The sequence below is a fragment of the Tripterygium wilfordii genome, chromosome 17 (genome assembly GCF_013401445.1).
Source record: "Tripterygium wilfordii isolate XIE 37 chromosome 17, ASM1340144v1, whole genome shotgun sequence".
NCBI lineage: Eukaryota > Viridiplantae > Streptophyta > Magnoliopsida > Celastrales > Celastraceae > Tripterygium > Tripterygium wilfordii.
The window spans coordinates 8,345,930-8,361,956 of NC_052248.1; the positions used below are offsets into that span (position 1 = coordinate 8,345,930).

Here is a 16,027-nt window from a genome sequence, read left to right on the forward strand (position 1 = left end):
GAAACCTAAAGTGGCAAGTCAGACTTCTAAGAGCACTAAATAGAGTACAATGCTACACATTGATGCTTTGGAATTGCTCAACTCTCTCCATAGATGAGCGTTTCACGCTTTTGTGCCATTTCAAAGATAACCTGTTCCACTCGTATCGTTACGTTACGAAACATTGAACGAAACCTAAACTAGCAAATCAGACTTCTAAGAAGACTAAATAGAGTACAATGGTACACATTGATGCTTGGGAATTGCTCAACTCTCTCCATAGATGAGCGTTTCACGTTTTTATGCCATTTCAAACATAACTTGGTCGATTCGCATCGTTACTCTACGACACGTTGAACGAAAGCTAAACTAGGAAGTCAGACTGCTAAGAATACTAAATAGAGTACAACACTACACATTGATGCTTTGGAATTGCTCAACCCTCTCCATAGATGAGCGTTTCACGTTTTTGTGCCATTTCAAACATAACTTGGCCCACACGCATCGTTACCAAATGAAACGTTGAACGAAACCTAAACTAGCAAGTCAGACTTCTAAGAACACTAAATGGAGTACAATGGTACACATTGATGCTTTGGAATTGCTCAACTCTCTCCATAGATGAGCGTTTCACGTTTTAATGCCATTTCAAACATAACTTGGTCGATTCGCATTGTTACCCTACGACACGTTGAACGAATGCTAAACTAGCTAGTCAGACTGCTAAGAACACTAAATAGAGGACAACGGTCCACTTTGACGCTTTGGAATTGCTCAACTGTCGCCATAGAAAAGCATTTCACATTTCTGAGCAATTTCAAACATAACATGTTCTACCCGCATCGTTACGTTACGAAACATTGAACGAAAGCTGAACCAACAATTCAGAGTTCTAAGAACACTAAATGGAGTACAACGGTACAAATTGATGCCTCGGAATTGCTCAACTCTCTCCATATACGAGCGTTTCTCATTTCTGTGCAATTTAAAAAATAACTTGGTCTATTCGCATCGTTACCTCACGAAACGTTGAACGAAAGCTAAACTAGCAAGTCAAACTGCTAAGAACACTAAATAGAGTACAGCGCTACACATTGATGCTTTGGAATTACTCAACTCTCTCCATAGATGAGCGTTTCACGTTTTTATGGCATTTCAAGCATAAATTGCTCCACTCGCATCGTTACCATACGAAACGTTAAACGAAACCTAAACTAGCAAGTCAGACTTCTAAGAACACTAAATAGAGTACAACGCTACACATTGACGCTTTGGAATTGCTGAACTCTCTCCATAGATGAGCGTTTCACGTTTTTGTGCCATTTCAAACATAACTTGGTCCACTCGCATCGTTGCCTTACGAAGCGTTGAACGAAACCTAAACTAGCAAGTCAGACTTCCAAGAACACTAAATAGAGTACAATGGTACACATTGATGCTTTGGAATTGCTCAACTCTCTCCATAGATGAGCGTTTCAGGTTTTTATGCCATTTCAAACATAACTTGGTTGATTCGCATCGTTACCCTACGACACGTTGAACGAAAGCTAAACTGGCAAGTCAGACTGCTAAGAACACTAAATAGAGTACAACGCTACACATTGATGCTTTGGAATTGCTCAACTCTCTCCATAGCTGAGCGTTTTACGTTTTTGTGTCATTTCAGACATAACTTGGTCCACTCGCATCTTTACCTTACGAAACGTTGAACGAAACCTAAACTAGCAAGTCAGACTTCTAAGAACACTAAATGGAGTACAATGGTACACATTCATGCTTTGGAATTGCTCAACTCTCTCCATAGATGAGCGTTTCAGGTTTTTATGCCATTTCAAACATAACTTGGCCGATTCGCATCGGTACCCTAGGACACGTTGAACGAAAGCTAAACTGGCAAGTCAGACTGCCAAGAACACTAAATAGAGTATAACGCTGCACATTGATGCTTTGGCATTGCTCAACTCTCTCCATAGATGAGCGTTTCACGTTTTTGTGCCATTTCAAACATAACTTGCTCCATTCGCATCGTTACCTTACGAAACATTGAACGAAACCTAAACTAGCAAGTCGGACTTCTAAGAACACTGAATGGAGTACAACAGTACACATTGATGCTTTGGAATTCCTCAACTTTCTCCATATACGAGCGTTTCTCATTTTTGTGTAATTTGAAACATAACTTGGTCTATTCGCATCGTTACCTTACGAAACGTTGAAAGAAAGCTAAACTACCAAGTCAGACTTCTAAGAACACTAAATAGAGTACAACGGTACAGATTGATGCTTTGGAATTGCTCAACTCTCTCCATAGATGAGCGTTACACGTTTTTGTGCCATTTCAAACATAACTTGGTCCACTCGCATCGTTACCTTATGAAACGTTGAACGAAACTTAAACTAGCAAGTCAGACTTCTAAGAGCACTAAATAGAGTACAATGCTACACATTGATGCTTTGGAATTGCTCAACTCTCTCCATGGATGGGCGTTTCACGTTTTTGTGCCATTTCAAACATAACTTGGTTCACTCGTATCGTTACCTTACGAAACGTTGAACGAAACCTAAACTAGCAGGTCAGACTTCTAAGAACACTAAATGGAGTACAATGGTGCATATTGATGCTTTGGAATTGCTCAACTCTCTCCATAGATGCGCATTTCACGTTTTTATTCCATTTCAAACATAACTTGGTCGATTCACATCGTTACCCTACGACACGTTGAACGAAAGCTAAACTAGGAAGTCAGACCGCTAAGAACACTAAATAGAGTACAACGCTACACATTGATGCTTTGGAATTGCGCAACTCTCTCCATAGATGAGCGTTTCACGTTTTTGTGCCATTTCAAACATAACTTGGTTGATTCGCATCGTTACCCTACGACACGTTGAACGAAAGCTAAACTAGCAAGTCAGACTGCTAAGAACACTAAATAGAGTACAACGCTACACATTGATGCTTTGGAATTGCTCAACTCTCTCCATAGATGAGCGTTTCACGTTTTTGTGCCATTTCAGACATAACTTGGTCCACTCGCATCTTTACCTTACGAAACGTTGAACGAAACCTAAACTAGCAAGTCGGACTTCTAAGAACACTAAATGGAGTACAATGGTACACATTCATGCTTTGGAATTGCTCAACTCTCTCCATAGATGAGCGTTGCAGGTTTTTAGGCCATTTCAAACATAACTTGGCCGATTCGCATCGTTGGCCTACGACACGTTGAACGAAAGCTAAACTGGCAAGTCAGACTGCTAAGAACACTAAATAGAGTATAACGCTGCACATTGACGCTTTGGCATTGCTCAACTCTCTCCATAGATGAGCGTTTCACGTTTTTGTGCCATTTCAAAGATAACTTGGTCCATTCGCATCGTTACCTTACGAAACGTTGAACGAAACCTACACTAGCAAGTCAGACTTCTAAGAACACTGAATGAAGTACAACAGTACACATTGATGCTTTGGAATTGCTCAACTCTCTCCATATACGAGTGTTTCTCATTTTTGTGCAATCTGAAACATAACTTGGTCTATTCACATCGTTATCTTACGAAACGTTGAAAAAAAGCTAAACTAGCTAGTCTAACTTGTAAGAACACTAAATAGAGTACAATGGTATAGATTGATGCTTTGGAATTGCTCAACTCTCTCCATAGATGTGCGTTTCATGTTTCTGTGCCAATTCAAACATAACTTGGTCCACTCGCATCGTTACCTTAAGAAACGTTGAACGAAACCTAAACTAGCAAGTCAGACTTCTAAGAACACTAAATGGAGTACAACGGTCCACTTTGACTCTTTGGAATTGCTCAACTCTCGCCCTAGACAAGCATTTCACAGATCTAAGAAATTCAAAACATAACTTGTTCTACTCGCATCGTTACCCTACGAAACGTTGAACGAAAGCTAAACTAGTAAGTCAGACTTCTAAGATTATTAAATAGAGCACAATGAAATACATTGACACTTTGAAATTGCTCAACTCTCGCCATAGACAAGCATTTCACATTTCTGAGCAATTTCAAACATAACTTGTTCTACTCGCATCGTTACGTTATGAAACGTTGAACGAAAGCTACACTAGCTAGTCAGACTTCTAAGAACACTAAACGGAGTACAACGGTACACATTGATGCTTTGGAAATGGTCATCTCTCTCCATATACGAGCGTTTCTCATTTTTGTGCAATTTCAAACAGAACTTGGTCTATTCGCATCGTTACATTACGAAACGTTGAACGAAAGCTAAACTAGCAGGTCAGACTTCTAAGAACACTAAATAGAGTACCATGGTACAGATTGATGCTTTGTAATTGCTCAACTCTCTCCAGAAATGAGCATTTCACGTTTTTGTGCCATTTCAAAGATAACTTGGTCCACTAGCATTGTTACCTTAGGAAAAGTTGGACGAAACCTATACTAGCAAGTCAAACTTCTAAGAACACTAACTGGAGTACAACGGTACAAATTGATGATTTGGAATTGCTCAACTCTCTCCATAGATGAGCGTTTCACATTTTTGTGCCATTTTAAACATAACTTGGTCTATTCGCATCGTTACCTTATGAAACGTTGAACAAAAGCTAAACTAGTAAGTCAGACTACTAAGAACACTAAATAAAGGACAATGGTCCACTTTGACACTTTGGAATTGCTCAACTCTCGCCATAGACAAGCATTTTACAGTTCTGACAAATTCAAAACATAACAAGTTCTACTCGCATCGTTACCTTATGAAACGTTGAACGAAGGCTAAACTAGCAAGTCAGACTTCTGAGAACACTAAATGGAGTACAACAGTCCACTTTGACGCTTTGGAATTGCTCAACTCTCGCCATAGACAAGCATTTCACATTTCTGAGCAATTCCAAACATAACTTGTTCTACTCGCATTGTTACTTTACGAAACTTTGAACGAAAGCTAAACTAGCGAGTCAGACTTCTAATAACACTAAATAGAGTACAATAGTACTGATCGATGCTTTGGAATTGCTCAACTCTCTCCATAGATGAGCGTTTCACGTTTTTGTGCCATTTCAAACATAACTTGGTCTATTCGTATCGTTACCCTACGAAACGTTGAACGAAAGCTAAACTAGTAAGTTAGACTTCTAAGAACACTAAATTGAGCACAACAAAATACATTGACGCTTTGGAATTGCTCGACTCTCTCCATAGATGAGCGTTTCACATTTTCGTGCCATTTCAAACATAACTTGGTCTATTCGCATCATTACCTTACGAAACGTTGAACGACAGCTAAACTAGTAAGTCAGACTTCTAAGAACACTAAATAGAGGACAATGGTACACTTTGACGCTTCGGAATTCCTCAACTCTCGCCATAGACAAGCATTTCACATTTCTGAGCAATTTCAAACATAACTTGTTCTATTCCCATCGTTACCTTACGAAAGGTTGAAAGAAAGCTAAACTAGCAAGACAGACTTCTAAGAACACTAAATAGAGTACAATGGTACAGATTGATGCTTTGGAATTGCTCAACTCTCTCCATAGATGAGCGTTTCACGTTTTTGTGCCATTTCAAACATAACTTGGTCCACTCGTATCGTTACCTTAGGAAACGTTGCACGAAACCTACACTAGCAAGTCAGACTTCTAAGAACACTAAATGGAGTACAATGGTACACATTCATGCTTTGGAATTGCTCAACTCTCTCCATATACGAGTGTGTCTCATTTTTATACAATTTGAAACATAACTTGGTCTATTCGCATCGTTACCTTACGAAACATTGAAAGAAAGCTAAACTAGCTAGTCAAACTTCTAAGAACGCTAAATCGAGCACAATGGTACAGATTGATGCTTTGGAATCGCCAAACTCTCTCTATAGATGAGCGTCTCATGGTTTTGTGCCATTCCAAACATAACATGGTCTTTTTGCATCGTTACCTTACGACACGTTGAACAAAAGCTAAACTAGCAAGTTAGACTGCTAAGAATGGTAAATAGAGTACAACGGTACACATTGATGATTTGGAATTGCTCAACTCTATCCATAGATGAGCGTTTCACGTTTTTGTGCCATTTGAAACATAACTTGGTCCAGTCGCATCATTACCTTACGAAACGTTGAACGAAACCTAAACTAGCAAGTCATACTTCTAAGAACACTAAATGGAGTACAACGGTCCACTTTGACACTTTGGAATTGCTCAACTCTCGCCATAGACAAGTATATCACATTTCTGAGCAATTCCAAACATAACTTGTTCTACTCGCATCGTTACGTTATGAAACGTTGAACAAAAGCTACAGTAGCAAGTTAGACTTCTAAGAACACTAAATGGAGTACAACGGTACACATTGATGCTTCGGAAATGGTCAACTCTCTCCATATACGAGCGTTTCTCATTTTTGTGCAATTTCAAACATAGTATGGTCTATTCGCATCGTTACCTTACAAAACGTTGAACGAAAGCTAAACTAGCAGGTCAAACTGCTAAGAACACTAAATAGAGTACAACGCTACACATTGATGCTTTGGAATAGCTAAACTCTCCCCATAGATGAGCATTTCATGTTTTTGTGCCATTTGAAACATAACTTCGTCCACTCGCATCGTTACCTTCCGAAACGTTGAACGAAACCTAAACTAGCAAGTCAGACTTCTAAGAACAGTAAATGGAGTACAACGGTCCACTTTGATGCTTTGGAATTGCTCAACTCTCACCATAGACAAGCTTTTACATTTCTGAGCAATTCCAAACATAACTTGTTCTACTCGTACTGTTAGTTTACGAAACATTGAACGAAAGCTAAACTAGCGACTCAGACTTCTAATAACACTAAATAGAGTACAATGGTACATATTGATGCTTTGGAATTGCTCAACTCTCTCCATAGATGAGCGTTTCACGTTTTTGTGCCATTTCAAACATAACTAGGTCTATTCGTATCATTACCTTACGAAACGTTGAACGAAAGATAAACTAGTAAGTTAAACTTCTAAGGACACTAAATAGAGTACAAAGAAATACATTGATGCTTTGGAATTGCTAGACTCTCTCCGTATATGAGCGTTTCATGTTTTTGTGCCATTTCAAACATAACTTGGTCTATTCGTATCGTTACCTTACGAAACGTTGAACGAAAGCTAAACTAGTAAGTCAGACTTCTAAGAACACTAAATAGAGCACAACGAAATACATTGATGCTTTGGAATTGGTCGACTCTCTCCATAGATGAGCATTTCACGTTTTTGTACCATTTCAAACATAATTTGATCTATTCGTATTGTTACCTTACGAAACGTTGAACGAAAGATAAACTAGTTAGTCAGACTTCTAAGAATACTAAATAGAGTACAACGAAATACATTGATGCTTTGGAATTTCTCCACTCTCTCTATAGATGAGCGTTTCACGTTTTTTTGCCATTGCAAAGATAACTTGGTCCACTAGCATTGTTACCTTATGAAACGTTGAACGAAACCTAAACTAGCGAGTCATACTTCTAAGAACACTAAATGGAGTACAATGGTCCACTTTGACGCTTTGAAATTGCTCAACTCTCGCCATAGACAAGCATTTTGCATTTCTGAGCAATTCCAAACATAACTTGTTCTACTCTTATTATTCCTTTACGAAATGTTGAACAAAAGGTAAACTAGAGAGTCAGACTTCTAATAACACTAAATAGAGTACAATGGTACATATTGATGCTTTGGAATTGCTCAACTCTCTCCATAGATGAGCGTTTCACGTTTTTGTGCCATTTCAAACATAACTTGGTCTATTCGTATCGTTACCTTATGAAACGTTGAATGAAAGCTAAACTAGTAAGTCAGACTTCTAAGAACACTAAATAGAGCACAACGAAATACATTGATGCTTTGGAATTGCTCGACTCTCTCCATTGATGAGCGTTTCATGTTTTTGTGCCATTTCAAATATAACTAGGTCTATTCGTATCATTACTTTACGAAACATTGAACGAAAGATAAACTAGTAACTCAAACTTCTAAGAACACTAAATAGAGTACAACGAAATACATTGATGCTTTGGAATTGCTCAACTCTCTCCATAGATGAGCGTTTCACATTTTTGTGCCATTTCAAAGATAACTTGGTCCACTAGCATTGTTACCTTATGAAACGTTGAACGAAACCTGAACTAGCAAGTCAGACTTCTAAGAACACTAAATGGAGTACAACGGTACATATTGATGATTTGGAATTGCTCAACTCTCTCCATAGATGAGCGTTTCACATTTTTGTGCCGTTTCAAACATAACTTGGTCTATTCGCATCGTTATCTTATGAAATGTTGAACGAAAGCTAAACTAGTTAGTCATACTTCTAAGAACACTAAATAGAGCACAACGAAATACATTGATGCTTTGAAATTGCTCAACTCTCGCCATAGACAAGCATTTTGCATTTCTGAGCAATTCCAAACATAACTTGTTCTACTCTTATTATTCCTTTACGAAATGTTGAACAAAAGGTAAACTAGAGAGTCAGACTTCTAATAACACTAAATAGAGTACAATGGTACATATTGATGCTTTGGAATTGCTCAACTCTCTCCATAGATGAGCGTTTCACGTTTTTGTGCCATTTCAAACATAACTTGGTCTATTCGTATCGTTACCTTATGAAACGTTGAACGAAAGCTAAACTAGTAAGTCAGACTTCTAAGAACACTAAATAGAGCACAGAGAAATACATTGATGCTTTGGAATTGCTCGACTCTCCATAGATGCGCGTTTCACGTTTTTGTGCCATTTCAAACATAACTAGGTCTATTCGTATCATTACCTTACGAAACGTTGAACAGAAGATAAACTAGTAAGTCAAACTTCTAAGAACACTAAATAGAGTACAACGAAATACATTGATGCTTTGGCATTGCTCAACTCTCTCCATAGATGAGCGTTCTACGTTCTTGTGCCATTTCAAAGATAACTTGGTCCACTAGCATTGTTACCTTACGAAACGTTGAACGAAACCTAAACTAGCATGTCAGACATCTAAGAACACTAAATGGAGTACAACGGTACATATTGATGATTTGGAATTGCTCAACTCTCTCCATAGATGAGCGTTTCACATTTTTGTGCCATTTCAAACATAACTTGGTCTATTCGCATCGTTTCCTTACGAAACGTTGAACGAAACCTAAACTAGTAAGTCAGACTTCTAAGAACACTAAATGGAGTACAACGGCACATATTGATGATTCGGAATTGCTCAACTCTCTCTATAGATGAGCGTTTCACATTTTTGTGCCATTTCAAACATAACTAGGTCTATTCGTATCATTACCTTACGAAACGTTGAACGAAAGATAAACTAGTTAGTCAGACTTCTAAGAACACTAAATAGAGTACAACAAAATACATTGATGCTTTGGAATTGCTCAACTCTCTCCATAGATGAGCGTTTCACGTTTTTGTGCCATTTCAAAGATAACTTGGTCAACTAGCATTGTTACCTTACGAGACGTTGAATGAAACCTAAACTAGCAAGTCGTACATCTAAGAACACTAAATGGAGTACAACGGTACATATTGATGATTTGGAATTGCTCAACTATCTCCATAGATGAGCGTTTCACATTTTTGTGCCATTTCAAACATAACTTGGTCTATTCGCATCGTTACCTTACGAAACGTTGAACGAGAGCTAAACTAGTAAGTCAGACTTCTAAGAACACTAAATAGAGGACAACAGACCACTTTGATGCTTCGGAATTCCTCAACTCTCGCCATAGACAAGCATTTCACATTTATGAGCAATTCCAAAAATAACTTGTTCTCCTAGCATTGTTACGTTACGAAACGTTGAACGAAAGCTAAACTAGCATGTTAGACTTCTAAGAACAATAAATGGAGTACAACGGTATACATTGATGCTTTGGCATTGCTCAACTCTCTCCATATACGAGCGTTTCTCATTTTCGTGCAATTTGAAACATAACTTGGTCTATTCGCATCGTTACCTTACGAAACATTGAAGGAAAGCTAAACTAGCAAGTCAGACTTCTAAGAACACTAAATAGAGTACAATGGTACAGATTGATGCTTTGGAATTGCTCAACTCTCTCCATAGATGAGCGTTTCACGTTTTTGTGCCATTTCAAGCATAACTTGGTCTTTGCGCATCGTTACCTTACGGCACATTGAACAAATGCTAAACTAGCTAGTTAGACTGCTAAGAACAGTAAATAGAGTACAACAGTACACATTGATGCTTTGGAATTGCTCAACTCTATCCATAGATGAGCGTTTCACGTTTTTATGCCATTTCAAACATAACTTGGTCCACTCGTATCGTTACGTTACGAAACATTGAACGAAACCTAAACTAGCAAGTCAGACTTCTAAGAACACTAAATGGAGTACAACGGTCCACTTTGACGCTTTGGAATTGCTCAACTATCGCCACAGACAAGCATTTCACATTTCTGAGCAATTCTGAACATAATTTGTTCTACTCGCATCGTTACATTATGAAACGTAGAACGAAAGCTGAACTAGCAATTCAGACTTCTAAGAACACTAAATGGAGTACAACGGTACACATTGATGCTTTGAAATTGCTCAACTCTCTCCATATACGAGCGTTTTTCGTTTTTGTGCAATTTCAAACATAACTTGGTCCACTTGCATCGTTACCTTACGAAACGTTGAACGAAACCTAAACTAGCAAGTCAAACTTCTAAGAACACTAAATAGAGTACAATGGTACAGATTGATGCTTTGGAATTGCTCAACTCTCTCCATAGATGAGTGTTTCGCGTTTTTGTGCCATTTCAAGCATAACTTGGTCTTTGCGCATCGTTACCTTACGGCACATTGAACAAAAGCTAAACTAGCTAGTTAGACTGCTAAGAACAGTAAATAGAGTACAACAGTACACATTGATGCTTTGGAATTCCTCAACTCTCTCCATAGATGAGCGTTTCACGTTTTTATGCCATTTCAAACATAACTTGGTCCACTCGTATCGTTACGTTACGAAACATTGAACGAAACCTAAACTAGCAAGTCAGACTTCTAAGAACACTAAATGGAGTACAATGGTCCACTTTCACGCTTTGAAATTGCTCAACTATCGCCACAGACAAGCATTTCACATTTCTTAGCAATTCTGAACATAATTTGTTCTACTCGCATTGTTACATTATGAAACGTAGAACGAAAGCTGAACTAGCAATTCAGACTTCTAAGAACACTAAATGGAGTACAACGGTACACATTGATGCTTTGAAATTGCTCAACTCTCTCCATATACGAGCGTTTTTCGTTTTTGTGCAATTTCAAACATAACTTGGTCCACTTGCATCGTTACCTTACGAAACGTTGAACGAAACCTAAACTAGCAAGTCAAACTTCTAAGAACACTAAATGGAGTACAATGGTACACATTGATGCTTTGAAATTGCTCAACTCTCTCCATAGATGAGCGTTTCACGTTTTTATGTCATTTCGGACTTAACTTGGTCGATTCGCATCTTTACCTTATGACACGTTGAACGGAAGCTAAACTAGCAAGTCATACTGCTAAGCACACTAAATAGAGTACAACGCTACACATTGATGCTTTGGAATAGCTCAACTCTCCCCATAGATGAGCATTTCACGTTTTTATGCCATTTCAAACATAACTTGGTCCACTCGTATCGTTACCTTACGAAACGTTGAACGAAACCTAAACTAGCATGTCAGACTTCTAAGAACACTAAATAGAGTACAATGCTACACATTAATGCTTTGGAATTGCTCAACTCTCTCCATAGATGAGCGTTTCATGTTTTTGTGTCATTTCAAACATAACTTGGTCCACTCGCATTGTTACCTTACGAAACGTTGAACGAAACCTAAACTAGCAAGTCAGACTTCTAAGAACACTAAATAGAGTACAACGGTACACATTGATGCTTTGGAATTGCTCAACTCTCTCCATAGATGAGCATTTCATGTTTTTGTGTCATTTCGAACATAACTTGGTCCACTCGTATTGTTACTTTACGAAACGTTGAACGAAAGCTAAACTAGCGAGTCAGACTTCTAATAACACGAAATAGAGTACAATGGTACAGATTGATGCTTTGGAATTGCTCAACTCTCTCCATAGATGAGCGTTTCACGTTTTTGTGGTACACTAGTAAGTCAGACTTCTAAGAACACTAAATGGAGCACAATGAAATACATTGATGCTTTGGAATTGCTCGACTCTCTCCATAGATGAGCGTTTCACGTTTTTGTATAACACGGGCTTATGGCTGAAATCTGTGCTCGGGATCACTGTAGCCATTCCCGGTTTGGCTATGGTGTTCGGGATCATTTGAAGCCATTCCCGGCTTGGCTGATGGTGCTCGGGATCATTTGGAGCCATTCCCGGCTTGGCTATGGTGCTCGGGATCATTTGGAGCCATTCTCCGCTTGGCTAAAAAGATTTTTTGTTTTGAGAAAAGGTGCTCGGGATCACTGTAGCAATTCCCGGCTTGGCTGAAAATGATTTTTTGTTCTGAGAAAAGGTGCTCGGGATCACTGTAGCCATTACCGACTTGGCTGAAAAATGATTTTTTTGTTTTGAGAAAAGGTGCTGGGATCACTGTAGCCATTCTCGGCTTGGCTGAAAATTATTTTTTTGTTTTGAGAAAAGGTGCTCGGGCTCACTGTAGCCATTCCCGGCTTGGCTGAAAATGATTTTTGTTTTGCAGATGATATTCAAGAGTTTTTGTAATCTCGTCTTAACAGAAAGATGTTTCGAGCAAGTGATATGTTTTGATTTGAGGAAAATGACTATGTCCAAGCTGTACCTTCTACATAAACCTGCCATAATACAAAAAATACAAACCATATGCAACAATGATGCATGTAATGACCAATTTTGTTCAAATATGAATGTCTCATTAATGAGTGAATGCATGTTCTCTCAAGGCTTTGCCATCCTCAATCACGCGTACAGTTGTGAATTGCTAGAACAAATCTGCTTCTTTGTAAGGTTTGACTTTTTGACTCTGGATTGTCAATGCATCTTCTCTATGCTGATTAGTAAAGGCCGTCACTCATTCCAAACCCAACTCTTCAACTATCTCTCTTCCTTTTCTTTGCCTATTTGCATGTGCGCCCACTTTTGAGTTCAAGGCTGCCATTTCATTTGGATTTTCTTTATTCATTTTATTGTGCGCATCTTATGAATGTAATCCTCTCTTTCCTGCTAGTGCTTACCTTGTCTACAAGTTTTTCATTCACATCCTTTCCAGCTTAGGATGCCAAAATCTAATCAAATTCCTGTCAAAAGTAATGTCCCAATGCACTCCTCATATTTTCTGTTAAAACTTTGTTAGTGATAAATTCAATAGTATAGCCATGCATGTCAATTGCTGAATGCAAATGATAAACTTTTTGGAATATGGAACGAGAATGGAATTGGGATATGGAAAAAGATGTCACAAGTGACAAAACTGCAGAAATGAATTTCTTCACCATTTTTATTGAAAAGGATGGGTGACAATCGAAAAACCTTTAGAAAAAGATATGTGCAAGAATGTAGAGAAGTCAAAGGAAGAAAGGACAGACCAAGCTTCTCCAAGATGAAATATTGATAATTCAAAGATTCCACCAAAACTACCCCAGTTTTGGTGTGCACCCACTTAACAATGATCAAATCTGACTCGTATGAGGTTGCCTTTGAGTCGTCCATTTCTGCGAACAAACTTCTCATTCTGTTTAACAGACTAACACCTTCGCGAGGTGAAATATATGATAGCATAAGGAGCGCACCAAAAACTGCCCCAGTTTTGGGTGCATGTCCAATTGACTGTCTTCCAACCCAACAATTAGGAAGTCGATTTTGTACTCCGCACCAATGTCAATGCAAGACAAGTTAACAACCAACAGACTCATGTCTCAACCTCCTTTCTTCAAACAATCTACAACCGAAACTTGCGGCCATAATTAAAGTGCCCGTGAGGGTTTTCACTCCAATAAAATTTATTTTTGTCCCTAATTTTTGCCTAGAGCGCCCTTTCGGGTTTTCCCTCTAGCAGGATTTGTTCTTGTCCCTAATTTTTGCCTAGAGCGCCCTTTCGGGTTTTCACTCTAGCGGGATTTTTCTTGTCCCTAATTTTTGCCTAGAGTGCCCTTTCGGGTTTTCACTCTAGCGGGATTTTTTTTTTGTTTTTTTTTTTTGGTTACGCATAATACCGCCTGAGAACATCGACATTTACTGGGTGAGGCAAATCATCTCCATCCATCTTTGTCAAAATTACTGCTCCACCGGAGAATGCTTTCTTCACAACATATGGTCCCTCATAGGTAGGGGTCCATTTTCCATGGTGATCTTTTTGAGGTGACTGAATCATCTTTAGTACTAGATCCCCCATTCTAAAACAATGAGGACGCACTTTCTTGTGATGTGCTCTTATCATTCGTCTTTGGTAAAGCTGTCCTCTACAAAGTGCCCCCAATCTTCTCTCCTCAATAAAATTTAGATGTTCGTATCGGGTTCGGACCCATTCAGTCTCCTCCAAATTGGCCTTCACCACTACTCGTAACGAGTGAATTTCTACTTCAATGGGAAGAACCGCCTCTGTCCCGTATACTAAAGCAAAAGGACTTTCACCCGTGGACGTACGCACAGAAGTTCGATACCCATATAAAGCAAAAGGAAGCTTTTCATGCCAATTTTTGTAATTCTCCGTCATCTTCTGAATAATCTTCTTGATATTTTTGTTAGCCGCCTCAACAACCCCGTTCATCTTGGGACGATAAGGAGATGAATTATGATGCTTGATCTTGAACTGCTCACATAAATCATTCACTATCTTGCTGTTTAAATTCGTGCCATTGTCTGTAATGATCCTTTCAGGAACCCCATAACGACATACAATATCTTTTCTCAAAAATTGGGCGATAACGTTACTTGTCACTTTGGCATAAGAATTTGCTTCCACCCACTTTGTAAAATAATCAATTGCAACCAGAATAAAGCGGTGTCCGTTGGAAGCTTTAGGCTCAATAGGCCCAATAACATCTATACCCCACATCGAAAATGGCCAAGGTGCTGCTAATACCCGCAGAGGGTTTACTGGAACATGAGTCTTATCAGTATAAATCTGGCATTTATGGCATCTGATCGCTTACCTAATACAATCTCTTTCCATGATAAGCCAATAGTAGCCTGCCCGCAATATCTTCCTTGCCATTGAATATCTACTCGAATGAGTACCACATATTCCTTCGTGAAGGAGTACAAATCCCGAGCTTCTCTTATAGAACACATTTTTATCCAAGAAAAAGGAGCTTGAGAGCCTTTGGATGGTGCGTTTGTCATTATCTGAGGCCTCTGGAGGATATTCTCCTTTCTCCAAATACTGCTTCACATCATAATACCAAGGTTTGCCATCAAGTTCTGCTACTACATTCAAACAATGTGCCTGAATTTCACGCTTCTCAATCTTGATGACCTCTACTTCTCCTCGAGGGTCTAGATCAAACATGGCTGCCAGAGTGGCCAAGGCATCTGCCATCTGGTTTTCTTCTCTTGGAATATGATCAAATTCCACACAGTCGAAAAACTTAATCAACTCTTTGATATGTCGATAGTACGGGACTAACTTGGCATCCTTGGTTTCCCATTTGTCACACAATTGCCAAATCACCAACTGAGAGTCACCATAAACCTGAAGCTTCTTAATCCCGACATCAATAGCAGCTTGAATTCCCATGGCACAGGCCTCATACTCGGACACATTGTTAGTACAGTCAAAATAAAGCTTAGCAGTGAACGGGGTAACTTTGCCTTCTGGAGAAATAAGCACAGCCCCAATCCCATTACCAATGATATTAGAAGCACCATGAAACAACATGACCTATTTACCCGGATCCTTCTGACTCTCTATCTCTAAGGACAAGATTTCTTCGTCTGGGAACCCTGGATTCATCGGCTGAGATTCATTAATTGCCTACTCTGCTAAGCAATCCGCTATTGCACTTCCTTTCACTGCCTTTTGGGTAACATACAAAATGTCATATTCTGACAACAACATCTGCCATTTTGCAATC

At 38.9% G+C, this 16,027-nt stretch overlaps 1 protein-coding gene across 1 annotated transcript in view; it reads right to left on the reverse strand.

Annotated features, from left to right (window-relative positions):
- LOC119981873 overlaps window positions 1–15,690 on the reverse strand; it is a 166,604-nt gene extending 150,914 nt beyond the window's left edge. The window contains exons 1-3 of the mRNA XM_038825015.1: window positions 15,531–15,690; window positions 15,346–15,449; window positions 14,944–15,078 (exon numbers count right to left, since the gene is read on the reverse strand). Of these exons, the coding sequence (XP_038680943.1) occupies window positions 14,944–15,078; window positions 15,346–15,449; window positions 15,531–15,690 (399 nt within the window). The remainder of the gene's footprint in view (window positions 1–14,943; window positions 15,079–15,345; window positions 15,450–15,530) is intronic.
- Between the last annotated feature and the right edge of the window lie 337 nt (window positions 15,691–16,027).